Source organism: Hypomesus transpacificus, chromosome 4, assembly GCF_021917145.1.
Source record: "Hypomesus transpacificus isolate Combined female chromosome 4, fHypTra1, whole genome shotgun sequence".
In the NCBI taxonomy this organism is placed as follows: Eukaryota; Metazoa; Chordata; class Actinopteri; order Osmeriformes; family Osmeridae; genus Hypomesus; species Hypomesus transpacificus.
The window spans coordinates 5,526,585-5,554,265 of NC_061063.1; the positions used below are offsets into that span (position 1 = coordinate 5,526,585).

Here is a 27,681-nt window from a genome sequence, read left to right on the forward strand (position 1 = left end):
ACCCTGTGTGATTAATGCTCTCTCTCCTTCCCTCTTTTCTCTCTCACTCACTCCCTAGCTCACCCCCTACAGTTTTACTGAACTTCATAATTATTTTTCTCCATGTTTTACAGTAACATGATTAACCAACCCACTCTAGCATCAGTAATACCGCAATGGAGTCAAGAAGTGAAGTAGCAGTCGTGGGAAGGAGCACCTGTTTGAAAAAGAATCAGGCCCTGAGAGCATCTGGAGAGTGTGAATGAACAGGAATGGAATCAGCCCTTGTTCTCTCTGGCGACAGAGAGAACTAGAGAGAAAGACTGGGAGGGGATGTAAGAAAGAGATAGTCAGTGTGGCCTGGGAGGAGATGAGAGGGATAAATAGAGGTAAAGAAAACGGAGGAGGAGCAGTAGAGCAGAAAGGGTGGCAGAAAGACAGAGGGAAACAGATAGAATGTGTGGAGAGGCTGCGGGGAGTGGATGGCTGGGCTTTGAGTAATTGTGGTGGTGTGTCTCCAGTGGGGCTGTGACATGGCATAATAGGGTAAGCCTGGGTTTCCTCCACTGTAGACAAAAGCCTTTGTCCAAATAATGTCAACTGTCAACAGACCATTTCTCATCGGTGCTTTTCTCCTTTTCTCGCCTTTTCTCTCTGCCCATGTCTTGTTTCTCCCTTGATCCTGTTTTCTCTCACATCTTGTTTTTGGTCATGAATATGTTGCTCATCCCTTAGTTCTGGCCTCTGTCTCTCTTTCTCTTCCTCTTTCTCTCTGTCTCTTTCTCTCCCCCCCTCTCTCTCTCTTTGTCTCCCTCTCCCTCTCTGTTAAAGTGCTTACTGGGACCGTGTACACCCACCCCAGCTAGACATTAAAGATGTGTGTGTTTGCGTGTGGATGTGTGTGAGTTGCAGAAGTCTAGCTTTAATGGGCCTCAGATGAACATTGTGCGGCCCATTATGGAATAACTGGAGGCCATGGCAACCCGATGACCATACTATAAATGTGGCAATGCTGTGTACTTACCGTCTCTCTCTCTCTCTCTTTCTCTCCCTCGCTCTCTCCTCCCTTCCCCACCGTTCCCCTTCCCTCCTCTTTCCTCCCTTCTCCTCCCCCGTCCTGTGATAAGTCAGGTGCTGTGATAGATGTGTTGCTTGTCAATAATTTAATAAGAGGAGAGCTGTCCTGTTAAACAGAATTATGAATTATTAACCAGAGTGGAAGGAGGGACTGGGGGAGAGAGAGGAATTGAAAAGAAGGGAGGGTAGATGGTAAGTGTACACTGACAGCTTTTGTATATATGGAGAATGATCAAATAATTGCACGTCGAGACATGCACACATTCACACGCTCTCACCCAGAGTATAGGCAGGGAACGCAGGTTTTTGTAGATGGCATTTACCATAACATTCGCTGTCTGCAGGCTAACGAGGGGGGTGTGTGTGTCTGTGTGTGTCTGTGTGTGTGTGTGTGTTTGTGTGTGTTATTTGGTATTAATTATAGCTTTGCGGGATACATCAGTGAAAAAAGGATGGAACTGAGTGAGGAAGTGATTGTGTGTGTTTGTGGGAAATAGCTATAGAGATAGTGATTCTGATTGCAGAATCACCTCTTCTCATTAAGGACGAGGACTCACTTAATGAGACGCTCTGCAGAAATAGTAATCAAGTGTAACACAACAACACACACACAGTCAATGATGAGCTAGATGGTCGTACAATAATCTATCGATGTTCATGTTTTCTCTTTGTCACTTCCTCCCTGCCAACACAAAGTAAACACCCATTCATTCTCTCATGATAAACAGATTGCTAGACAGGTGTGCCGAGTCGAACAACACAGAAGGAGATGGGAGAAGAATTGGAGGGGGACATAGAGAGAGAGGGAGACAGAGAGGAAGTTGAGGTGGAGAGAGATAGAGAGCGGTGGAGAGAGAGGGAGGGAGATGAAATGGGAAGTAGAGGTGGAGTTAGAGATGGAGAGTTCCACCAGAAGCGAGGTCTTTGAGGAGGTGATAGATTGTGAAGGGACATTAAGTGGAGACGGAGTGAGGTGTAGAGGAGATAAAAGGAGAGAGAGAGAAGAGGGTCAGGAGCAGGGGAGATGGGGAGGAGTGCTGATCAGGAGAGGAGGGAGATGAAAGAGAGGGAGATGGGGACAGAGATGTGGGTGGAAAGATAGCTTTGACTGAGGAGAGAGGAAAAATGGAATGGAAAGGATTTAGAGTAGACAGTGTGTGTGTGTGTGTGTGTGTGTGTGTGTGTGTGTGCTTTTGCCAGTGTTATGTTAGGCCTAAGGGGTGGAGGACAGAGAGTGAATGACAGAAAGGGAGGTAGAAAGAGGCAGTTAGAGAGGGTTAGAGATGGGGATAGAGAGGGTTAGAGAGACAGGGATAGTGAATAGGCTGTCTCATACCAGCACTAGAGACTAGTTTTAATATGGCAGAGGTGTCATCACTGCACCAACACACCGCACCAGGGTTTACACGGGGGCAGAGTGTTGACCCTCTCTTGCTGAATCTCTCTCTCTGTCTGTCTCTGTCTCTGTCTCCGTCTCTCTCTTTCTCTGTCTCTGTCTCTCTTTCCTCCTCTCTCTCTCTCTCTCTCTCTTCTCCTCTGTTTGTCTCTGTGTGTTTGTCTAATCCTGCTATGTGCCTCATCCTCATTAGTCAGGCACTCTTATTGGTAATGATGGGCTGTCTGGCTATCTGGCTGACTGGACAGCTCAGCTGATTACGCTCTCAACAACTTTTAAATAAAATATAAAATAGTATAATAATACTATAAAATAGTGAAACATTACACACACAGTTTGACCGATTGTTTCTTTGATGAAGTTGTTAGGCCCCTGTCACACTGCTGGGGAACACACACATGCATGTAATCAGTTCTTTCTCTCCGCCCCTGTGGTGAGCATGGATGATTATGAAGAGAGTGATAATGACTTCTCCCTAGCTCTGTGTCGGCACACATGCACACACACACTCCACTGTCTCTCTCTCTAGGGTATGTATGCTTGTCTCTGATGAGACAATGCAAGCTAGGTTTCCTCACACACACACACACACACACACACACACACACACACACATACACACACCCCATCTCGTTCCTGTGATCCTGCTGAAACATTCTCTCCTCTTTCTGGATCTCTGGTTCCTTTTCTATCTGCTGTCTTTCGACCAACCAACCTGGCTTTATCTCCAGTAAACAGACTGAGAGGAGAGAAGAGCGGAAAGGAAGGGGGAGAAAGGAGGGGAAGAGGGTGGCTGAGAGGAGAGAGGAAGGGAAGAAGACATGGTATGAAGGGAAGAAGACATGATAAGAAGGAGGGCTACAGATTGGAAGTTCGTCCCCCAGTCCTCACTCCGTCACACTTCTCCACGGTGCAGAGCGGTGCACTGTGAAAAGCGCCATGATTGGGTGACTCACACGTGCCTCACTTCCTGTCACACGGGGAGGCAAATCTCTCTTTGAGAAAAAGAAATGGGAGAGGTGATGAGGTTTCAGTAACCAGTGTGAGTAAGCCTAATGGACTACCCAACAGGAAGGGACAGTCTGAACGCTGTGAATCATGCTGATGGTAGTGGTGTTGGGGGTTAGGGGCGGGGGGTTACAGAGAAAGAGTGTTGTCTTAACAGTGGAGGTAAGCCTGGTTGGACAGCCCACTGTGTGCCTGCAGGGGGAAGTCAGCTACAAGGGCTGAGTCACTCACATGTACTCCCTTTAGAGAGGAGCTCTGACACACACACACTCACACACACTCACACACACACACACACACTCACTCCTGTCTTTTAGTCACCATGCTGAACAGTTCAGTGCACTCACACTAACACTCTCTCTATTAGCTGAATATTACTCTGCCCTGAGTGACTTGCAGCGTGATACGCTTATCAATCTGCTCTCTCTCTCTCTCTCTCTCTCTCTCTCTCTCTCTCTCTCTCTCTCTCTCTCTGTCTCTCTGTCTCTCTGTCTCTCTCTCTCTCTCACAGTGCGTCTGCCTGTCTGGTTTGGGATGAACTGACTCCATGCCAATTTAGCCACAGGCATCACATTACAGGCTGATGCTGCTGATATTTCTCTCTCTCTCTGTGTCTTTCTCTATATCTCTGTGTCTCTCTCTCTTTCTCTCTCTATGTCTCTTAGGTGGATGGACCATGGGCATCAGGGGCCCTGTAGACTGGGTGGATGGACCCAGCAATGTTGCTGGAACTGCCGGTAGCAAGCTGGCACATTGCATCGTCATATTGTTAGCTTGTTGGAAAGGTGGAAGAGTGCACACATTGCTTTGTGTGGGGGAGATGGCTGCTTTGTGCACAGCTGATAGGAAGGTGTCTCTAGTACTTAATTTGTAGCTGATAGAATATCTTAGTATCAGTGTTATTAAGTGATGTCCACCGTAGTGTAATTGGCTGGATCGGGCAGTTTTGACGGCTCCTTTATAGATGCTTTTAGAAATCGAAATCTTTCTGCCTGTCTGGTTCCCTTAAATGCAAAAAAATAGAGAACATCACAACCCTAACCCTCTCTCTCCTCCCCCCAGCGGCATGGTCCCAGCGTGTGAGGGTGGTGCCAGAGGTGGAAGCGTACCCCAATGAGTCTGTGGACCTCAGGTGCCAGTTCGCCCAAGGAGTATCCTCGACGACCAAGCTCACCCAGGTACCAGCAAGGGAGGGCAGCCTGTCAGCAAGACTCTGCAAGGGGGGGAAGCCAGTCGGGATGAAATCTCAACATGGCAACCGCTGGGGCTGAGGGGAATCTGGCGTAAACAGAGTGTGTGAAACCAGCTAGAGGATACTGAGTGCATAGGTCCATCACGTCCCTCAGCCCCTCCAGACGCTGTCTGCTCTGTCAAACCCAAGGCCACATGGTGTTGTTGTCAAGCTGTTTATTTGTTAGGCGGAGAATGAGCTGAATTCTTTTTTTGGGGGGGATTGATTTCTCGTTGACTTAGGCTTTGTGTGTGTGTTTGTCTGTGTGAGTGGAAACAGAGGGAGGCTGTTATTTTCTGGGGTGATTTATTTGTATTTTGTTTTATGCATTTGTGTAGTGGCCAACATTGGGGAATTCAAAAGTCTAAAATCGGCTACATCTTGAATACCCCCCCCCCCCCCCCCCCCCCCTCCTCCTCCAGGTGTCATGGATATGGGAGCCGATGGAGGGAGAGAAAAGGGAGAACATAGCTGTCTACCACCCCATCTATGGGAAATCCTTCCCAGACTCTCCATTCAGCAACCGTGTGGAGTTCCTGCCCGGCCCTCTGGAAAGCCCCTCCATCAAAGTCAACCAGCTCAAGATGGCCGACGCCGGCCGCTACACCTGCGAGTTCGCTACCTACCCCAGCGGCAATGAGCAAGGCACCACCACCCTAATCATGCTGTGTGAGTGTGCTCAGTCAGCCAGTCAGCATTTCAGTCAGTCAGCCAGTCAGTCAGTCAGGACAGGCATATGGGTCTAACTCTGCTGTCAGAGAGACTGGGAGGATTTATGTAATAAAGTGCTTGACATGCACAGTCACGAAACCCATCAGGGTGCCGTTCCTCCACTCTACCCCTCCATCTCTATCCTCTTCTCCTTCCTCCCCAACTTCTCCTCTTCCCGGCTCGCTCCATCCCCCTCTCCATCCCTCTCTCCTGTTCTCCTCCACACCTCTCCAGACCTGTCATGGTCTCCATTAACCATGCTGATCTCTGGAGGCCATGAGCCATGGTATGCACAGCAACACACTCATTTGCTTCCTCTCTCTCTGTCTCTCTCCGTCTCTCTCTTTCTCTCTCTGTCTCTCTCTGTCTCTCTCTGTCTCTATCTGTCTCTCTCTCTCAGCCAAGCCTAAGAACTCAGCGTCCCCGGTAACGGTGCAAGCCGGTACTAAACCGGTGGTGGTGGCGCAGTGCGCCGCGGTGGACGGTAAGCCAGCAGCGGACATCTCGTGGCACACAGCGGTGCCTGGTAACCACAGCATCACGTCCAAGGCGGCGGCCGACGGCACGGTGACCGTGAGGAGCGAGTTCCGGATGGTTCCCACCGCAGCCGACCACGGCAAGGAGCTCACCTGCGTGGTGACGCAGCGCACGCAGGACGCGCCGCAGAGCTTCCCCATGAAGCTGTCTGTGGAGTGTAAGACAACTGCACACAGATATAAACACACAACACCCACATATACACGCACACACCAACAAACATACACATCAACTCACTTACACACACACACACACACAACCAAACTATATGTACCATATTAACCTGCCCCCATCCTCCCTCCCACCCCCCAGACCCTCCCACCGCATCCATCCAGGGCTATGATGAGAACTGGTACAGAGGCCGCAGTGAGGCCACCCTAGTCTGTGAGACCAACTCCAACCCTCCAGCCTCTGTCACTTGGACATCGTGAGTATCCCTCTGTGCATACGCTAGGGGTGGGAATCTTTTGGGACCTCATGACTCGATTCAAAATCGATTCTTGGGGTCACGAAACTAATACAAATCGATTCACAATATTTTGTTTTGATTTTTAATCCCAAATTTGTATTTTTATTGAAAAATATATATACATAAAAAATAACATTACAAAAAAATAATTAGAAAAAAACTATTTTTTACATTTGTGAATTGATTTGAATCGCTAGAAGACTGAATTGCGATTCAAATGTGAAACTATTTTTTCCCCTTACCCTAGCATACACGCACACACACATACACTTGCACACAGAGACACACACTCCATTACCTTTTGTCTTGCTACCTCTCCAACACACACATACACGTGAACGCACACATGTACACACACACCCATTCATGTGGTTCACACACCCTGTCGCTTCCGTCCCCTCCCCCTTCCCCCACCCAGCCTGTCCGGGCCCATGCCCGACACGGTGCGGATCGACGGGAACCGGTTAATTGTGCGGACGGTGGATGAGACCGTCAACACCACCTTTGTTTGCGAGGTGAAGAACCGGTTGGGCATGGACAAGCACCAGTTAACTGCTAATGTCGTTGGTGAGTTACACACAGACACCAACATGCACACATACACACACACACACACACACACACACACACTGGGATCAGGGCTCCACTCTCAGTCTGTCAGCTGTCTGCTATGCTGGGTGCTGCAATGTCAATCAGTCAATTAGTCTGTGCTAAAGTAACACAATGGGAGTAGAACTTGGTTGGTGTGAGCCAGGTTGCCGGGATTTTTCCTTCTTTCCTTTCTTTCTTCCTTTCTTTCTTTCTTTCTTTCTTCCTTTCTTCCTTCCTCTCTTCCTCCTTTCTTCACATGTAACATCTTTAGCATTGCTCTGTGCCTCCTCTCTTCTCCTTACTCTTGGTTTTCTAACAAAAGTCTGCTTCGTCTGCATGCACTGTCAGCTGGTTTAGTGGTGTTCGGTCTTTTCTAGTGCTTTGCTTTCTAAAAGGTGTGCTGGATGATAATGTTGGGAGAAAATGTAATTTGGGGTAAGAGTGATGGTCCCTGCTGGGTTAGGGGATAATACATGCAGTGGTACTTTGTCCTCCTGTGGTGTCGTGGTCCCTCACACTGATCCAGTCTTTCACTGCTCGCTGGCCTGCTAAGGCCCCACCTCATCTTCACTACACAGTCAGGAAGTACAGTATACTACCCCGTCTACCTCACTTACAGGAAGCGTACTACTCTGTCTACTGCACTTAACAGGAAGTGTACTGTTCAGGGGACCTCACTTAACATTAAGTGTACTGTTCAGGGGACCCTAGTTAACAGGAAGTGTACTGTTCAGGGGACCTCACTTAACAGTAAGTATATTGTTCAGGGGACCTCAGTTAACAGGAAGTGTACTGTTCAGGGGACCTCAGTTAACAGGAAGTGTACTGTTCAGGGGACCTCACTTAACAGGAAGTGTTGTACTCAGTCTACTTGTGGGGACTACAGCAGTGTTAGTGAGAGAGTGGAGGTGTGTTGAGGCGTTCCTCACTAGGTAGTGCAAACGAGGGTGGTCCGCGGCATCACTACTTTTAGAATCCGTGGGAATCCTGACGAGAGATCTCACAATGTGTCTTTTTAGAGAACAAAGGGTCTCTGTGGGCACACACACGCGCATGTACATGCACACACACACACACACACACACACACACACACACACACACACACACACACACACACACACACACACACACACAGTAGTACAGCCAGGAAATGTGTAGGAGGTGGAGAAGTGAGCCTTTCTCTGCTGCTCTTGCCAACTGTCTTATCTGAGAAGGCTGGTACTGTATCCCCCCACCACACACACACACACACCCACAATCATTCCTGAGATAGGCAGAAAGTGTCTTATTCAGACTAACCTTGTCCTTGACAGATTGGTGATGTGTAATGACACAGTAGGGGATTGTAGTTTGGGATGCTCCATGTAGGACTGTAGCTCTATGAAGTACACTGTCACTTCACACAGGGTACTGTACAATACGACCTTGAATAAATGAAACAAGTACATGGAATTTTATTTTGAAGGAACCACAGTGGAGTTCTTTCTTTGCTGTGGTGGGGATAACCCCTTTAGTTTATGAGTGAGAACCACAACAGCACAAGCACTCACCTGTTAATTCCCCTTCTAAGCCTCTTAAAACCTCCTCTGTTCTATTAAAGCACAGATGAAAGTGTTGGGTTGTTTATCTCTGTGTGTGTTTGTATGCATGCTTGTGTGTGTGTGTGTGTTAAGCACTTGGCTGTTTGTGATGGTAAAGAGCGTTGACAGAGTTGTGGAGTTCTAAGTGTGAAATAGTGTTACTCTTCGGTTGGAGATGAGCGAGTAGTATGGGAGGGGAGGGGACGGCACGGTGCATGACTTTCTCTCCCTCTCCAGGGCTCTGAGGGCAGGTTCAGGTCGACATGCCAGCTGGAGCTGTACACAGAGGGAGTTGGGGGGTGGAGAGAGGGAGAGAGACAGAAAAGGAGAGAGAGGAGGAGAGAAAGAGAGAGAAATGTCCTCTGTAACTGTCTGCGATGACTCAGGTGTTGTATTCAAAGGAGGGGTGGTGAGCCTCCCTCCCTCCCTCCCTCCCTCCCTCCCTCCCTCCCTCCCTCCCTCCCTCCCTCCCTCCCTCCCTCCCTCCCTCCCTCCAGTTCCTCTCTTCCCAGTCCAGCTGGCTCGGGGCTGTGCTCCATTGTCACTGCCCACTGGACCTGTACAGAGCACACTGGCCAATGGCACATGCACTTCCTGGATTGCCGGGGGCCAGCCAGCCAACCAGAGCCCCCAGGGTGGCCCAGAAAGCTGACAGAGAATCAGATAAAAGGTCTGGAAATAGCTGATTTAGGGGCTGAGTAGGATAGAGTTGTAGCAGGCTACAGCCTGTAGAATCAGATGGCTCTCTTGCCTGGTTACAGCCTTGAGTGGAGCGAGGAGAAGAAGCAGTGTATTTCTGGTGAAGCCTCCCTGCAGAGAGAACAGAGTCTCCATTTTACATGTACAGAATGATGCAAGGGTATGTGATGTGATGTTCCAGTCATGGTTCACCCTTCAGTCTGTGAGGTATCTCTATGTCATGGTCGGTTGAAACACCATGAAAGATCGATGCGCAATTGAATGCGAGTTGAGCGCTACCTGGCACAAAGCTGAGGAGTGTGTGTGTGTGTGTGTGTGTGTGTGTGCAGTAGAGTGTGTGAATTTTTTGGGGGGGTTGAATATGTAACTATTTTACGGTAGAGCTAGGTTGTGAGAGTTGGTGCCAAGTGTGGCTGAGCTGGATTCAGTTTGGAGGCCAGAACCTCCCTCTCCATCTACACATCTCTCTTTGCTCTGCCTGTTTGACATTGAAAGAGCATTGGAATGATATGTCTACTATGTGTGTGTGTGTGAGAGTTAGTGAGTGTGTGAGTGTGTGATCACCTACTCTGTTGTGTGGTGGACAGGACCATGACATTACGTACAGACAGACAAACAGACAAACGCTCTTCCTAATGGTTTTTCATTTCCTCAGTCTTGGAACTGTGAGTATTTTCACTGCCTGGCAGGCATGCCCTGCCTCGAATTAGTGTGTGTGTGTGTGTGTGTGTGTACGTGTGTGTGCTGCTCCAGATTTTTATCCTGGAGGTCATGAAGCCACCTTTCAATTAGCCAGTAGGGGTGTTAGGTTATCTGCAGGAGGGAGAGTTGAGAAAGGGGGAGAGTGGGGAGGAGGTGGGAGATGCAGGGGGGGGTGGGTGGTGGTGGTGGTGGTGGGGGGGGGTTTAGAGGGCTGGAGAGAGCTTGTAAGCCAGCTGTAATCCTCCAGGACCTGAATTGTTTTAGCTTTCCCCTCCTTTCTCCTTCGTTCCCCCCATCCTCTTCTCTCCCCCGCGTCGGGCCTCTCTCTCTGCTCTGTTCTGACAGAATAAAGCTGATCCCCAATCTCTTACCTCTCTTTGTCCCCACCTCCCTTCTCTCTCCCTTTCTTATCCTCTCCCCCACTCGCTCATTTGTCTCTTTGCATATTCACCCTATTTCTGTCTGTCTCCATCCCTCCATTAATCCACCCCTCTCTTCTGTGGCCCCATTTTGTACTCCAACCCCCCCCCCCCCACCACCACCACAAACTGGCCCAGTTACAGGAGAGGTGGAAAGAGAAATGGTAAAGAGGGAGAGACAGAATAGGCGAAAAGGAGCATGGAAAAAGAGGGAGGGAGGCCCCTCTCCTCTCCTTTCTCCTCTCTCGGTAGCCTACGTCTGGATCCAATCAGCTGGGCCGATGTGCTCCAGTTGACTTTCCCTGAGAAGCCAGTGCTGGCTGGCAGGCTAGCCCAGCGTGATGGCTCAGTAGCAGGAGAGCACTCAGACGGGCTGAGACCCACACCGGCATACTGCACCAGCTTTAGACACTTCATTAACAAGGGCGTGCGTGGGGGAGCCCTCCGGTAGAAGGTGGGAGGTAGCTAACTAAACATCGACACGACGTTTGGAGTTCTTAAGGTACATAAGCGATATGTTTGCAGATAGCAGAGTGTATGTTGGATTCAAAATAACAACGTTTCCCTTTTGAAACGCATTGTAAAATCCAGTTATCGTTCGTCCCAGTCGTGCCGTGGGCGGGTTTGTTTCGAGTTCATGACAGCACAGAGGCTCTTCTCATGACGGGGGCAGTAACTGGGGTTTTTTGGTGAACTGGCTTGCAGAGCTCCAGCTCTGAGGTTTTACATTCTTGTGGTGTTGTGTCAGAGAGAGAGGCAGCCAAGCCTGGATCTGGTCTTCATCCTTCATGCACACACGCACGCATGCACAAACAAACATGCACATACACACACACACGCATGCACAAATACATACTGTATACAGAAATGCACACATGCATGCCCACATACTGTACACACAGGCACATCAACACGCTCAAACACATGCAGATGCAAACAGTGTGTGTGTGTGTGTGTTGTGACTCAAAGCAGGGGTTGTCACCAGGGGATCCCTCACTTCTGTAGGGGGTCCGGAATTGAAGAGCTCAATTACTGAAGAAAGAGGGAAGCAAAACTCTGTTTGTGTGTGCGTGTTTATTAGGTCTACAGTGGATGGGTATGGAATTAGATGTAAAAGATAGCACTGAATGAATTACCAGGAAAGGCTTTTCATGCATTTATTGTGTGCGTGCGTGCGTGCGTGTGAGAATCTGTATATGCATTAGTTCAATCACATCTGCTTGCTCTCAGACAAACTTCCAGTAACCACTTTGTATCTCAGGAAAAGAGGATGAAATAGACAAACAGCTGAGTAGCAGAGATCGAGAGAGAAAGAGAGAGTTTTTTTTCTTCTCTTCTGTGGTGTGTGAGTGGTAGTGTTTTTTTCATCTGGTTTCCTGCATGACTGAATGGTGGGGGGAATTGAGAATGATTTCAGGAAATGTCGCTCCCGAGGGGATAGACCTGAATGAGGCGTGATTGAGGATTTATATCGTCATGGTAACACAAGGTGGTTGCGTGATTGTGTGTGTGGGAGGGGGAAGAATGGTGAGGAGGTAACTGGCTGTAACAGCTATTTAGTTGATTCTATGGGCCTGCAGACACCAGGATGTTGGCAAAACCATTCCTCCTCACCCTCCTTCTCTCCTCATTCCTCCTAACCCTCCTTCTCTCCTCATTCCTCCTCACCCTCCTTCTCTCCTCATTCCTCCTCACCCTTCTCACCTCATTCCTCCTCACCCTCCTTCTCTCCTCATTCCTCCTCACCCTCCTTCTCTCCTCATTCCTCCTCACCCTCCTTCTCACCTCATTCCTCCTCACCCTCCTTCTCACCTCATTCCTCCTCACCCTCCTTCTCTCCTCATTCCTCCTCACCCTCCTCACCTCATTCCTCCTCACCCTCCTCACCTCATTCCTCCTCACCCTCCTTCTCACCTCATTCCTCCTCACCCTCCTTCTCTCCTCATTCCTCCTCACCCTCCTTCTCTCCTCATTCCTCCTCACCCTCCTTCTCACCTCATTCCTCCTCACCCTCCTTCTCTCCTCATTCCTCCTCACCCTCCTTCTCACCTCATTCCTCCTCACCCTCCTTCTCTCCTCATTCCTCCTCACCCTCCTTCTCACCTCATTCCTCCTCACCCTCCTTCTCTCCTCATTCCTCCTCACCCTCCTTCTCTCCTCATTCCTCCTCACCCTCCTTCTCACCTCATTCCTCCTCACCCTCCTTCTCACCTCATTCCTCCTCACCCTCCTTCTCTCCTCATTCCTCCTCACCCTTCTCACCTCATTCCTCCTCACCCTCCTTCTCTCCTCATTCCTCCTCACCCTCCTTCTCTCCTCATTCCTCCTCACCCTCCTTCTCTCCTCATTCCTCCTCACCCTCCTTCTCACCTCATTCCTCCTCACCCTCCTTCTCACCTCATTCCTCCTCACCCTCCTCTCCTCATTCCTCCTCACCCTCCTCACCTCATTCCTCCTCACCCTCCTTCTCACCTCATTCCTCCTCACCCTCCTTCTCTCCTCATTCCTCCTCACCCTCCTTCTCTCCTCATTCCTCCTCACCCTCCTTCTCACCTCATTCCTCCTCACCCTCCTTCTCTCCTCATTCCTCCTCACCCTCCTTCTCACCTCATTCCTCCTCACCCTCCTTCTCTCCTCATTCCTCCTCACCCTCCTTCTCACCTCATTCCTCCTCACCCTCCTTCTCTCCTCATTCCTCCTCACCCTCCTTCTCTCCTCATTCCTCCTCACCCTCCTTCTCTCCTCATTCCTCCTCACCCTCCTTCTCTCCTCATTCCTCCTCACCCTCCTTCTCACCTCATTCCTCCTCACCCTCCTTCTCTCCTCATTCCTCCTCACCCTCCTCACCTCATTCCTCCTCACCCTCCTTCTCACCTCATTCCTCCTCACCCTCCTTCTCACCTCATTCCTCCTCACCCTCCTTCTCTTCTCATTCTGCCATCCCCGACCTCAGTGTCTCGATTCATCCACTGTTCAAAATCTCACTCACCTAATTGTAACTGAGATGGTTTTTCATTTGTCTGTGTGCGTGTGTGTGTGCTTGGCCTTGAATCTCTTCACATGACAGTGATTTAGGCAGTGATATAAGCCCCCTGTGTTCTGTCATTTTCATCACCCTATGGTGTTCATTTAGAGATGATCACTCTCCTCTCTCCCCTCTCTTACCCTACCCCTCTCGTCCCATCCCTCCTTCCCTCTCTCCTTCCCCCTCCTCTCATCCCATGATATGCACGACAATCCCTCCAGGCCTGCTGTCTCATCCATTTGGCCCTGTGTGTGTGTGTGCGGGTCCCGTGTGTGTGTGGGTCCTGTGTGTGTCCAGATTGGAGTGGCTCAAGCAATGTGTATTGGATATGTTCCTGGGTTACAGCAGGACAGCAGCTTAACTAACTGACCAATTTAGACCATGGGGTGAGGAGTGGGAAGGGGCTGGAGGGCTGGGAGGGGATGAGGGCGGTGTTGGTAGATAGCGTTTGCTCAGTACGCAGACGACTGTGTGTTCTCCATGCATGACTACCATACTGTAGTTCTAACTAAAGTGGTGTAGTCACACCTTAACTCGCCTAGATCTATCTACTTCTCTCCTTATCTCTGTCCATTCATCTGCTCGCCCGTCTGTCCCTCTGTGTTTCACACCGTCTGGTCCCAGCCTAGACTTGGTCACATGGGCAGGAAACGTATTACTCTCCTATTTATGTTTCAAACTCAACTGAAACAAGATTGGACAAAATGGCAAACTTGGCTCACACCAAACCTAGGAGTGTACAAGGGACCATAGAGCTGGGCGCACAAAAGGGGGGGTTGGCGGCAAAAACTGGCAACCCAGCTGGGGGGAGGAGCCCTGACGCCATAAAAAAAACAACAACTAAAAACGTTGACATCACTGACGTCACAGACTGATGACATCATCTCACTGCACCCTCAAGAACTACAACAGTACTGCTCCCACTGCTGCTGTGGAGTGCCAACTAAAACCAAACGACCACCCCCCATTCTCCCTCCTCCCATTTGTTGTCTCTCCCCCCCTTCCTCACCCCCCCACCCCCACTGCAGAGCCCTCAGTGAACCCGTCCAGTGCAGGGGTGGTGGCTGGGGCCATCATTTTCAGCCTCCTTGCCCTCCTATTGGTCGGTGCTCTCATCGGCGTCCTCATCAACCGTAGCCGTCGGCAGCGGCGTGCTGGGGGAGGTTACCCTGGCAATGGCGACTTGGCAGGCGGAGCCTACGGCAACAAGGCTCGTCTGTTTGGCTCCGGCAAGAATGGAGGGGCGGGGCCTAACAACAACGGACCAATTTATACATACCGGGAGAACCAGCTTGGGGCGCTAGGAGATAAGGCTAGCAACCACCGCACAACCGGTACTGGAACCGACCCCGCCCCATCGGCCCACAACATCCTTCTCAGCAGCGAGCTGGATGAGGTGGAAAGGAGGAAGTTCAATCATTGCCTCGACGACAGCCTGGAGGAGGAGGAGGAACGCTACGACAGCTTTGGTGTCAACATGGCGACGGCCTATCACATCGGGCGGGGTGACGAGGAGATGGCCGTTTACCTAGACGACGACATGGAATCTCAGAGGGACGGCTCTGTCATCTCCCGGACGGCCATCTATGTGTGATCAGGCCACCAGGGAACGAGAGAGAGGACCCCGCACCACTGCCTTCTACCCTAAAGCTCCACTATCTAGCTCTGTCTGCTGCTGCATCTCCATCCATCCTCCCTCCATCCTGCACTACGCAGACTTTCACCACACTCATCACGCTTTTCCACAAACAAGAAAACGAGACAATAAAAAGATAAGTTGTTCATCTTAAAACATTGACTGGTGATGGAGGGATGGAGGTCGTACGTATCAATGCACTGAAGGTCTGCACTGATTTAGATGTGTTGAGGCAAAAAGTGATGAAAACATAGAAGAAGAAAGAAACGGACTGTCATGTCATTGTTGTACAGTGCTGCTCACCCCCAGAAATGACCTCTGTGTTCCCGGCTGTTTCTCCGGCTGAACAATGCAGTCGGACGTGATGTTTGGTGGTGTGACGGTGTGGACATGTTTGACTCGTCATGGAGACGGAACATGGGGACATCGTAGCCTTGGTTACTGCTTCAAGACTTACCGTTCTTCTCCACCCGTGGTAGAGGGCGGGATGGAGGCGCGCGCGCGCGCACGCACACACACACACACACACACACACACACACACATAATCTTCAAGATCTTTCTTCATCCTGACCAAGGAGTAGAGGGGGGTTCAGATACAAGTGATCAAAGCTGTGTGTGTATCTCTACCTGTCTGTCTGTCTTGTCTATTCTCGGAGAGATGTTGTGTAACTGTGTTGTATCATCACAGATTCTTCAGCCCCCTCAAGGCGGAGGGGGTGGGCGGGTGGGGGGGGGGGCGGCAGTGCAAATCTACATTTACTGTCAATGAGTCATAAAATAGATATGATGAACATGTGTTGTCAGTCTTACAAAGTGTGTCTCCCACTCCATTTCACAAATGCAGCACATATCAAGCTCGCTCTCGGTTCCATCAGATTTCTGTATTTAACTTCAGTATCATACTGTGTGATGGGATAGGTGATATTTAGGTTGGGAAGGTGGGGTAGGCCAAATAAAGTCCTTTATCCACATGGCCAAGTAGCCAGTCAGACAGTCAACCAGACAGACAGTCAGCCAGTCAGCCAGACAGTCAGCCAGACAGCCAGCCAGCCAGACAGTCAGCCAGCCAGACAGTCAGCCAGGTTGATAGTCAGCCAGCCAGACAGTCAGCCAGCCAGACAGTCAGCCAGGTTGACAGTCAGCCAGGTAGACAGTCAGGGGAATACCCCCTATCCACATGCTGAGTGAGTCGGCTCCTGTAACAAAGCCTGACGTCTGCCCGGCGACAGGTGACACCTAGTTCCCTGCTAGACAGACACTGGATGTCTTGTCAGTCCTGCTAATTAAAGCAGAAAGTCTAGCACCTCTATTCGGCCCCTGATTACCAGCTACAGGAGCTAGTGGATCAATCAAGCACCACACCACACCCATAGCTCTCTTTCTAATGGAAATAAATGTATTTGTACCTCCCAAAACCCAGTGAACTGGCATGATCTTAGATATTTTCTTATTCCCCCTCTACCCTCCTCTATTAAATCATTTCTTCTCAATACAAGCCATTCTGGATGGAATGTTTAATTCAGAAACGGGCCTGGATGTGTGATGTGTGATCTGGGGAGGGTGGCTGGGGAGGATGCAGGTACTGGATCATGCTCATATTGAACTCTCCTGATGAAACTAGCTAAGCCTCAGAATTAGACGCAAGCTACACCGCACACACACACACACACACACACACACACACACACACACACACACACACACACACACACACACACACACACGGAGGACCGCAACCTGGAACACTAACAAAGTGGGAGCTCCAGATAAGGCTTGTTGGGTGTTAGTGTAGGAAAGGCTGATAGCCACCTAGTTGGCTACGCTAATCCGTCTGGAGACCCAGTATTTTTAGATGTGAAATGAACACATCGTTACCCTATTAAAAGCACATTTGATATGCCTTCTAAGTATGTGTATGGGCGTGGTTAATCTGTGCATGTGTCTGTGTAAGGGTCATTTGTATGCATCTTTGGTAACGTGTGTGCGTGTGTGTTTGTTAACGTGTGTGTGGTAATGTGTGTGTTTGTGCGTGTGTGTAAGGGTTATCTTGGTACATGCTAGGGAACCATTAGGGCTAAGCCTGCCTGCATATGAGTTTTAGATTCTGTGAGTCTGCAGACTTGACACGCTGCCAGACATGGAAAGAGGTTAAGGGCCTGATTCAACCCACAGTGTATTCTGCTGCCGGATTAGCAATGTTCACTTTAGAGAATCGTCCGTGTGTGAGTGAGTGCGAGAGTGTGTGTTTGTACTTGCCACTTTCACAAAACAGATTTAGGTTGCTCAGATTTGTATGTGTGTGTGTGTGCGGGCAGCCCACCCCATGCTGATTCCCAGTGCATTAGGCTAACATTATGCTGAAGTTACTTATCATAATGTCCTCCATATGCATGTCAGAGGCCTATCATTACAGGATATGTGACTCACTCATCACTCATCACTTGCCCAGCATGACCTGCTGGGGCAGACCCAGGACACAGAGAACAAGGTGCACACACACACACACACACACACACACACACACACACACACACACAGATACACAGCTGAATTTCAAATACCGTTGACAATACGGTAAGCCTCATTCAGACTTTGGAATTCTCGAGTTTTACGATCTCGGAATCCCATAATCTTAGAATGTGTTCTGTTCCACATTCCACGGGTTCTGTCTTGCAAAATGTGGACATGGAATGTGGAGCACAGTGTTTTGAAGCCCCTCAGATTACAGTATAGTCAGAAGGACACAATAATATCACGTTGCCATCATCTGTATTGTACAGCAGGGCAGGCTGTCAGTGTAACTAACATGGCCCCTCAACTGGTCTTGCTTGTCGTTGGTTGATATCAAAATCAGATCACTTGAACACTTAATTGCATTATCACAGTTTGTGTGTTCCATATGATGTTTGTAAGACCGGGTATTGATACTTTTATTACTGAGTGATGAAAGTGATGTTCTAACGTGAGGTGTTGGTTGTGTGTAAACTGGGATGTACAGTAGGCTGTCTATCTAAGATAATTATGGAAGTGTGTATTTATCTACAGGAGTCCCTGTGAAAGATAAGATGTTATTTATAAGTGATGTAAATAGCAGTGAAATTGTCAATTAACACACACATAAAAAGAAGAGTTTTCTTTCAACTTGTCTGCTCTTTCCCTCTTTCTCTTCTCCCCTTGCCACCTCTCCATCTCTCCCTCCTTTTCACTCCTTACATGTCTCCTCGCCCTCTTCACTTTCTCACTCTCTCCCTTTCTCTCTCTCCCTCTCTCGTTCCCTCCCTCCCCCTGCTCTCCATCTGTTATTAAGATGAAAGAGCGAGTGAGCCGGACTCTGCAGGGTTTTAAAAGCCCTGTGATCCCTCCTTCAGCAGACACGGAGCACATTTGATGTTATGTTATTGAGGGAAGGGTGATGGTGCTGCTTGTTAGGACCATGTCAGAATAATACAAGTATTTTTTCGACCACACACTTCCCAGCCACGGCCCATGGACGTTTCTTTAAAAAAACCCTAAATGGGTCACGACATCTCCGTAAATTCTTGTCCGGCTTTAATCTCAAGACAACCAAACAAAGCCTTAAATGTCCTCCTCCCGTTCCTCTTGTTTCTCCTGGTTGTACATAGTATAAATAAATCATGGTGCAGCATCACTAATGTATGTGGACACGTGCAGGCCCGACGCTCTGTGCCTGCCAGGGGCAGCTTGCTGAATGAAAACACATTGGTGGCTATTGTTCTTTCTTGTTTTAATTTCAATTTTTTCACAATGTTGACAAAACTATACCCTACAATGATATAAAAATGGTTATGTTCAGAGCTGGGCCAGCTGACACTGTTCCGCTCTCTGTCACTGTCGTTTTACCGCGGGTTTAAATGTGCTGTGGCTCACCGTTGCCGTGGTGTTTTCGTTTGAAATATGTCGCCCAGGCTTCTTTCTGTCACATTATTTTTGTATTCTGGTGTTCATATTAAAGTGTGATGGGTTTATAAATATGACTAGCCTCATTTAAGATATTCTGTGTCTCAAGGGAATATTTTCTATAATATTTTATAACTGCGATTCTAAGTGTTTCAAGATGTTTCTCTTTTAACTACACATTCATACATCTGAATATTTATTATAGTAAATATCTATTTTTGAATGAGTTAATAATCCATATATAGACCCACTGCAGTATCTTTATCTACCGTAGATGTCCTCCAGTCTGACATTTCCACTATATAGAAACCTTTTGGGTCCAGCTGGGTCTCAATTACTTAGTTTTACTGTATAAAATACACTGAACCCAGAGCATGGTTTCTCCCTGTACTGCCCAGTTGGCAGCACAGTGGATAGAGTCCATTGATTCAGATGTTGATTCCCATGGGTGCCCCGCAAACATCCCTGAAAAATATATCATATCCCTGCTCTAGTTTTTTGAGCATGTGCTGTTAGACTGTGTAGAGCTAAGTAGATAGATACAGTGCCGTGCCACACAAACATAGCTAGACTATCAGTATGTGAAACAGACAGAGCTGGAGAGAGAGTGTTTTACTGTGTCGAGTCCTCTCTCGTCCCACTCCTGTCGCCTTGACTACGCCTCAGTGCTGCACTTTGTCATCCTCGCTCTCATCTGTGGGTTTGATTGCTCATGACTGCGAGTCCCGGACGTATCGCCGGCGGGTTGAGTTTGGTGAGAAAGAACAGACAGTCTACCAGGTGGGGAGAAAGGGAGAGAGAGCAAGAATGAAAGAGTGATAGAACGAGAATGAGAGAATCAAGGAGAATGAGAGTGAGAGGAAGGGAAGACAAAGAGAAAGATGTAAAGATTGAAGAGCTCAAGACCAGGAATTCTGAAAGATTCCGTTGACCTAAAGGATAAATCAGGTGTTTGTAGATGAGGAGGGATAATCACATCCTGCTCTCGTTGTTCCCCAAGCACGAAACAGACCCCACACTTCAACAGAACAATGGACCTGAAAGACCAAATGCATTCGTTTTCCCTGTGTTTAGAGAGATGGGAGGATGAAAGAGGAAAGGGTGAGAGATAATACAGAAGGCAGTATGTGGGATTTGAACCACCCCACTAGGCATACGTGATTCAACCCCATCTGTATCTCACAAAGACAGGCAAGACACCAGACCACCCCTTCTACATGTATTTACAACACAGAACAATCAGCCTGGCAACTGAAACGTTCTGCTTCACCAGACTACCCACCACCTTCCGTACGCACGTGCCTCCCTGTGTGACAGGTAAAGCGTATCTAGGTCGAGCCATTGGAAGGTGAAGAATTGTGACAGGTTTAGACAATTTGTGTAGTCTTACCTCAGCCCATCACAGCAGAGCGATGGCAATTTGTTGCGTCTGCGCCGAGGCCTGGACCCATCTGGTGTCTAACGACTTCACCGCCTCTCACGGATGCTGTTTCCTGTGTTTTTGCGTCGCAGAAGAGTGACGGAAATTATTTGTTGTTATCTAGGCCTGTGCGTTTGTGTGTCTGTGTGTGCTCTTGACTGTCAGATAAAAGCTTTTTTGATTGTTTTTTACATTCAGAGGTCAGCTGGCTGAGTGGCATTTGACAAATCAGAAGACCAATTCAGTATGTAATTCTTGTGATTGAATATATACAGTTTCCGTGTTGAAGAAACCACACAACACACTCCCAAAGTCAAATGCAGAGTTTTAATCATTTTAACCAGAACTGCAGGCTTCCCATTTGAAATATTCTATTTAATATTTGTTCTATTCTTTGTGCAATGCCAGTGTTTTTAAAACCCATCTATAGCAAGCCATAATGTTTAGTTTTTTTGCTGACCTGTAAATGTTGTTTAAACATGGACTTAGTTTATATTGTATCTAGCTCACCTCCATAGAAGCCAAACCCTGAGGCTGTCTGCAGGACCTGATAGCCCTGTGTGTGTGTGTGTGTGTGTGTGTGTGTGCTTATCTACATTACTGCCCTCCCCACTATTGACAGGCCCCTAATGGCCATGTCTGTCTTGGTTTAATGGACAGGCAGTAGTGTGGATGCCCTCAGGGGTCCTCCAGTACGGATGTGTGTCAAGCCCTTGGGCCTCCTTTTCTCCTCTCCTCTTCACTCCCCTTCTCTCCTGTCCATCATCTCCTCTCCACTACTCCTTCTCGTCCTCTCCCCCTGCTCTCCTCTCCTGTCTACCACCCCCTCTCCTCCTTCTCTCTTTCAGCTCTCCTCAGTCTGAATGGATTGACACAGACGGATGGTCAAAGGCCTAGGGCAGCTTGGGCACTCTCCTGGTTGTCCTCAGACTGACTGGCAAGCTGGGGGTGATGGAGGTTAGGAGGGGAAGGGAGAGAACGGCTTCTCTCAGTGTCTGGATTGAGACAGAGACTGGGACAAGCAACATACCTTGCATCCTTTGTCTCTTTCCCTGCCTTTGCCTCTACCCATGCTTCTGCCTCTATACCTGCTTCTGCTGCCACACCTGGTTCAGCATCTATCCCTCCTTCTACCCCTCCTTCTATCCCTGCTTCTATCCCTGCCTCCGTTTCCGCCTCTGCTCAAGTCGCGCTTAATGCGTCGCAGAATCTTTTGAAACAGTTCAAGTCTTAAACTTTAATGAGGCAATTCTTTTTTTTCTTAATGAGCCTGTGATCCTGTCTCTCCTTTCTCACAAAGGTAAGGTGTGAAGGTGTGACCACAGGATGGAGATATTTACGGTGCAGATGTGTGGAGATGTATTTATTTTCCAGACAGCTTCTCTTGCCTACCTCGTTAGCTTCCTCCTGGGCTCAGAAACACATGACTCCACTGAGCAGCTCTGTTCCAGAGGATTTTCTCCTCCTCTGGATAATTATACAACCAGTTCTTATTTCTGCTGATGGTCCTCCCATGGCTTCAGCCTCAGCCTTGTGTTATGTGTCCTAGAGTGAAGGTTTCTGTCCCGAGGTTATATCATTCTTTCTTTTATATCGTTATTTCCCGGTGTAATGCAGGATCCCGTGTCTGTCTTTGAACAGCTATTAGCTCTCATCATTTATTCAGCGAGCTATTTCTGTTATCTCTCCACATGCACGTACACTCACACTCACGCACACTTAATGCATACGCCCAAACCTACTGGCTTGTGTGCATTTCGACACACAGTAAGTTGTCAAGGAGAGATGAGGAGAGTTAACATCATTCTCCGAGTGTGTATGTGTGAGGAAGGGGTAATTTGGGGTACTAAGAATAGATGTGCAAGATGTAATTGATTTTGATGCAATGTGGAGGGTGTGTGTGTGTGCGTTTATGTGTGCATGTCTGTGTGTGTTTGTGTGTGTGTGTATCTGTGTGTTCTTTGTGCGCCTGGCTCCAGGCGTCCAGGGCAACGCACAGTGTAGTAATCCATCAGTTCCCAACACACTGCTCCCACTCGGGGCGCTCTGCTTCTGGAAGTTACTGCCTGGCCAGGAGACAGAGAGATAGCAAGAAAAAAGAGACTGAACGGGACGCATGTCTGCGTGCTGGGATGGATTGAGAGAATTCTCTTTAGGCTGCTCATCATCTTTGCAGAGAGTATCAAAAAATGAACACGAATGGGATCTGTAGAAGAAGTTTGTGTGTGTGTGTGCTGTGTGTTTGTGTGTGAGAGAGGGAGAAAGAGAGATTGGACATCTTTGTGTGTGTGTGTGTGAACGTGGGTGTTTGTACTGTAATCTACAGTAGGTGGGTATGCAGCTGAACAGCCTTTGTACTGTACTGCATTGAAATCAATCATGATCTTCTGGGGAAGTCTAAGTCTTTCTCCTGCCCACAACCTCACCATGTCTACTTCTGCTTGAGAGAAGAGATGGGAAAGAAAGAAGAGAGGGAAACAGGAAGAGTGGAAAGGGAGCATGAGACGAGGTAAAAAGAGACTGAGAGAGATATAGATTTATCTCTCCATTTCACGACGGCGGATAGCCGGCCTTCTCTTCGACTCATCCCTCTCACACATCTATCTCATCTCGTTCTCCGGCGATCTCTTCACCTGCCGTCCTCCCCTCCTGCTCCACACGCCCACAGTCACCCCCTCTCGTCTGTCCTCGCCCTCCATCAGTTCCACCTACACACCCCCTCCATTCACTCTCTTGCTCTGGCCACAACTTGGCTTCCTTTTTTTATTCCATCTCCATCACTTCTGCCCCCGTCTTTCTCCTTTTGGAGAGTTGGTGACAGAGGCTTCTCCATGTCTCCATCCCTCACACCCTGGTCTGACCCGTTCTCCCTTAATCTCCTTCTGTCCTTCCACCTCTCTTCCTCCCCCCTTTCCCACACCTTTCATCTCCCTAACAGATTGACAGAGTGATAGATCACGTCTTTTGGCTAGGAAGGTATGCAGGGGAGCTCTTGGCCAGACCTATCACTTTCATTTCTCCTCTCATCCCAGCATATCAGACGTGTTCCTGCTATAACGGAGGGTTCGTATCCTGTTACACACCTCCACTAATCCCTCGCTCCATCTGTCTTTAGCACTCCGTCAAATACAGACACACACACACACACACACAGATGCTGAGCGCACACACATGCTGCACACACATTTTCTCCCTCTTTCAGAGTCTTAGTTGTCAGTGGGTTGATTTTGTTTCTGTTCATGCCTCCCTCGATGATACACACACACACACACACACACTCCTGTCCCTTTTAGCGTACATCAGTTAGCTAACAGAGCTTAGCTAATCCAATAGAGACTACACGGTTCAGCTTCCTACCCTTCTCAGGGGTCTTCTCCTTCTCAGCACACGTGGCCACATCATCCCTCTCTTCACCTCCCTACACATCATCCCTCTCTTCACCTCCCTACACATTATCCCTCTCTTCACCTCCCTCCACATCATCCTTCCGTCCACATCATCCCTCTCTTCACCTCCCTACACATCATCCCTCACCTCCGTCCACCACAATCACCACCTGAGGTGAGAGTGAGAGTGAGAGTGTGAGAGAGAGAGAGACTGAGAGAGAGAGACTGAGAGAGAGAGACAGAGAGAGAGAGACAGAGAGAGAGAGACTGAGAGAGAGAGACAGAGAGAGAGAGACAGAGAGAGAGAGACAGAGAGAGAGAGACAGAGAGAGAGAGACAGAGAGAGAGATACTGAGAGAGAGAGATACTGAGAGAGAGAGACTGAGAGAAAGAGAGTGAGAGAGTAAGAGTGAGAGAGTGAGAGAGAGAGAGAGAGAGAGAGAGAGAAAGAGGCACTTCTCTCCCGCTTGGCTGTGATTCCAGGTGAAAGCCTGAGTGGGCATGGAGCATTGCCTGCTGGGTAAAACATTTCCATGCAGGTGTAGAGGTGGGGGGTTGGGGGGGAGGAGGTGGCATGGGGGGAGAGGGAGGTGGAGAGAGTCCATTAGCAGACCTGAGGTTTCCTGTAGCTGGTTTCACTGTCTCTAGCCTGGGCATCTCTCTGACCTCATTTAAGAATGTGTTTGTGCGTGTGTTTGCGAGTGAGTTTGTGTCAGTTACACAGAGAAAAGAGAAAGAGAAATGCAGGGGTAAAAAAGGAGAAATTGAAAGTGAGAGATGCTCAAAGGGACATGTGCATTCTCTATTATATCTATAGGTAGTCTAAACTACTAAACAATGCATACACTGTATACTCGACATATCCAGATTTTCTGTTCCAGAACTGAGCGGAAATCTGTTCCTATGATGAACTGCTCTACGTTGACTTCAGAGGAACATGACTCTGCAGGCAGAGACACCCTAACCCTCCAGACAGAGGCTCCCTCTCCCCAGTAACAGGGTCGATTGTGTGATTAGTATCCTACGTCAGTGTCTGCAGTGATACCAGACACATGAACCCACAGGCACCTCTGTGACCTACCATGATGCCTAAAGGACCCCCACAAAACGGCCTTGTGTGTCCCCCGGGATTGTGTTTTCTAAACGGTGTGTGTTTTCCAAATAATGCATGGTCCTATACTGGAATGACACTATTGACCTTTCTGCGAAAGGCGCCCGCGCGCTTGTGGCAGGGTGTTTGTGTGTTTCTTGGAGTGTGCTTGTGGCAGGGTGTTTGTGTGTTTCTTGGAGTGTGCTTGTGGCAGGGTGTTTGTGTGTTTCTTGGAGTGTGCGTGTGGCAGGGTGTTTGTGTGTTTCTTGGAGTGTGCTTGTGGCAGGGTGTTTGTGTGTTTCTTGGAGTGTGCATGTGGCAGTACGTCTGTCTGTCCCCATCCTATCCCTTTCCAGATATGCCCTCAGGTCATTGGCCTTCTAACTGAGCACTGCACCCTCACTGTCACTGAGATTATCACAGTGCTGCCCTCGCCTATTCATGTCAGTGTGTGTGAGTGTGTGTGTGTGTGTGTGTGTGAGAGAGAGAGCCTGGTAGTGGTGTTTGTTGCAATGTGTGCGTGGTTGTGTGATTTCTTATGTGCATCTGAGTGTGTGTGTGTGAGTGTGCTTGGTTCCCAGCAGTGCACCATTGTCAGTCATTGTGTGTGTGTGTATGTATGTGTAAGTGTAGGTGTGTGTGTGTGTGTGTATGTGTATCCATTTGGACTCCCATTGTTCGCTGAGTGAGCATACTGCATTTTCGAAATGCCGTATATAATTATAGATTTCGGATTTGCCAAGATGGATTCCATCTCTCTCTCTTTTACTTGTTTTTCCTCTCTCTCCCCTTTGTCCCTGCTTTCTCTGTCTCCCCCTTCCTCGCGCTCTTCCTCTCTCCATCCCGCTCTCTTTCTCCCTTCCTTTCTCAGCATGAATAATACAGATACACCCACAGCTTGCTATGAAATAAGGAAAAGCCCTGAGCGTGTATCTTATCAGCCTGTTTTCTCTTGGGGTGAATTGAGAATCTGGTGTGGCAGTTGATTGCTGAAAAGTATGTGTGTGTCAGGTGCAAACCCCCTTTGCCTTGGTGCATGGGTGTGACGGTGCGTGTGTTGTGTCTTTTCCAGATGAGTGGTTAAACAAGTGAATTGACTATGTGTGTTACGCATGGTTTACAGTATGTTAAGAGGATGTGTGTGTGTGGACCTCTCATGCCTTGCATTGGAAAGCAAGTCTCGTGTGTGTGCTCAGTGAAGTGTGTTCTGTGGTGTGTGTTTGTGTGTCTAAGCATGATGAGTGTGTGTGTGTGTGTGAGAGAGAGAAAAAAGAGAGAGGGGGGGGCGTAGACAACGTCCCCAAGTGTGACTGAAGCAGTTGTCTCCACAAATGGTCCGTGTGAAGAGAAAGACCAAGTGCTTCTACTTGACACGCACGCACGCACACACACGTACTGTGCACACGAAGACACTCACATGCACTTGCATGCTTGTTCTCACATGCGTGCTTTCTTTCACATATACATCCTCACACATGTACAGAGACACACAAGCAGATGGTAAAGAGAGGCAGAGCAGAGCAGAAACCAAACGAGAGGGGGAGGAGAGGTGCAGGAATGTGTCTGAGGTGAAAACAGTCATCTAGTTAGGCAGAAGAGAGGACCAGATGGAGGAGAGGATGGAGGGACGGAGGAGAGGGTGAAAGATGGAGGGATGGATGCATGGGGGGAACGTATGGATAGATGGGAGGATGAAGAAATGAAGGGGTGGAGGGATGGAGAGAGAGAGAGAGAGAGAGAGAGAGAGAGAGAGAGAGAGAGAGAGAGAGAGAGAGAGAGAGAGAGAGAGAGAGAGAGAGAGAGAGAGAGAGAGAGAGAGAGAGAGAGAGAGAGAGAGAGAGAGAGAGAGAGAGAGAGAGAGAGAGAGAGAGAGAGAGAGAGAGAGAGAGAGAGGGGTCAGGGCAAGCACACTGTATCCGCGAGCGTCGCATGTGGGCCGGTGGGCAGCGATCACACTCCCAGTTGGTGTGTTCTCACCCCCTCCCCCGTTGTCCATCCTTCTCCCTCGCTCCCTCCCTCTGTTTAGAGCTGTGAAACAAGCTGCCTCCCAGGAGGCCGTCTACCCTCTGCCTAAGCTCTGTGGAGGAGGAGGGGGGGGGGTCGTGTGTGTGTGCGTGCATGTACCAACAATGCCATACATCTGTGACAAAGTGCCTCTAATCTACCCTTAGCAACACTGCATCTGTGTGTGTCTTCCATACACCTCCCCACACCCCCCCACCTCACAAAAACCCTATCCAGAGTAGCCACCTACACAGCTGAGGCCTTGAACCTTTAGCCGTCCCCACGCAGCGTCAGACAAAGGAGCAAGGGTGACAGCCCCCCCCCCCGCCCCCCCCCGCCCCCCCCCCCCCCACACACACACACACACACACAAACTCTGTTCCTCTGACCAGGCAGAACGCTACTGATGGCTTATTTGTCAGTGGCGCGACAGTATCCAGCAGTCTCTCGCTTCCCTCTTTCAGTTTCTCTCTTCCTCCCATGTCTCGTTTTGGAGCTTCAGTGAATTCTCAACCCTCCCCCTGGGACCTGATCATAAGTTCCAATCAAGCTGAGAGTTCCACTGTTCAGAGCTCAGCCTTGGTGGGCTTTGTCAACGAGGACCAGGTCACACGGTGCCGGCATCGACCGGCAGCGCGGGGGCAGAGGCTGTGTGTCTGGCCTTTCATCTATTTTCTTTACTCTTTCTCTGCTTACGCTGTGTTCCCATGCTTTCTGGCGGCGCGGCTTTGTGTGGTTGACATTAGGAGCGACGGGACCAATAACACCTTCCCATCCGACTGCTGCTTCCGCTCCTCCC

At 49.1% G+C, this 27,681-nt stretch overlaps 1 protein-coding gene across 2 annotated transcripts in view; it reads left to right on the forward strand.

Annotated features, from left to right (window-relative positions):
• The window catches only part of pvrl2l (PVR cell adhesion molecule related 2 like), a 56,985-nt gene that overhangs the window by 17,973 nt on the left and 11,331 nt on the right, over nucleotides 1-27,681 (forward strand). The window contains exons 2-7 of one of the 2 annotated variants that reach the window (XM_047018675.1): nucleotides 4,523-4,638; nucleotides 5,114-5,360; nucleotides 5,803-6,096; nucleotides 6,252-6,366; nucleotides 6,827-6,975; nucleotides 14,455-15,770. In XM_047018675.1, the coding sequence (XP_046874631.1) occupies nucleotides 4,523-4,638; nucleotides 5,114-5,360; nucleotides 5,803-6,096; nucleotides 6,252-6,366; nucleotides 6,827-6,975; nucleotides 14,455-15,020 (1,487 nt within the window). In that variant the 3' untranslated portion in view covers nucleotides 15,021-15,770. Of the gene's footprint in view, nucleotides 1-4,522; nucleotides 4,639-5,113; nucleotides 5,361-5,802; nucleotides 6,097-6,251; nucleotides 6,367-6,826; nucleotides 6,976-14,454; nucleotides 15,771-27,681 lie in introns of those variants that run through there. The other variant, XM_047018676.1, reaches the window with a different exon arrangement.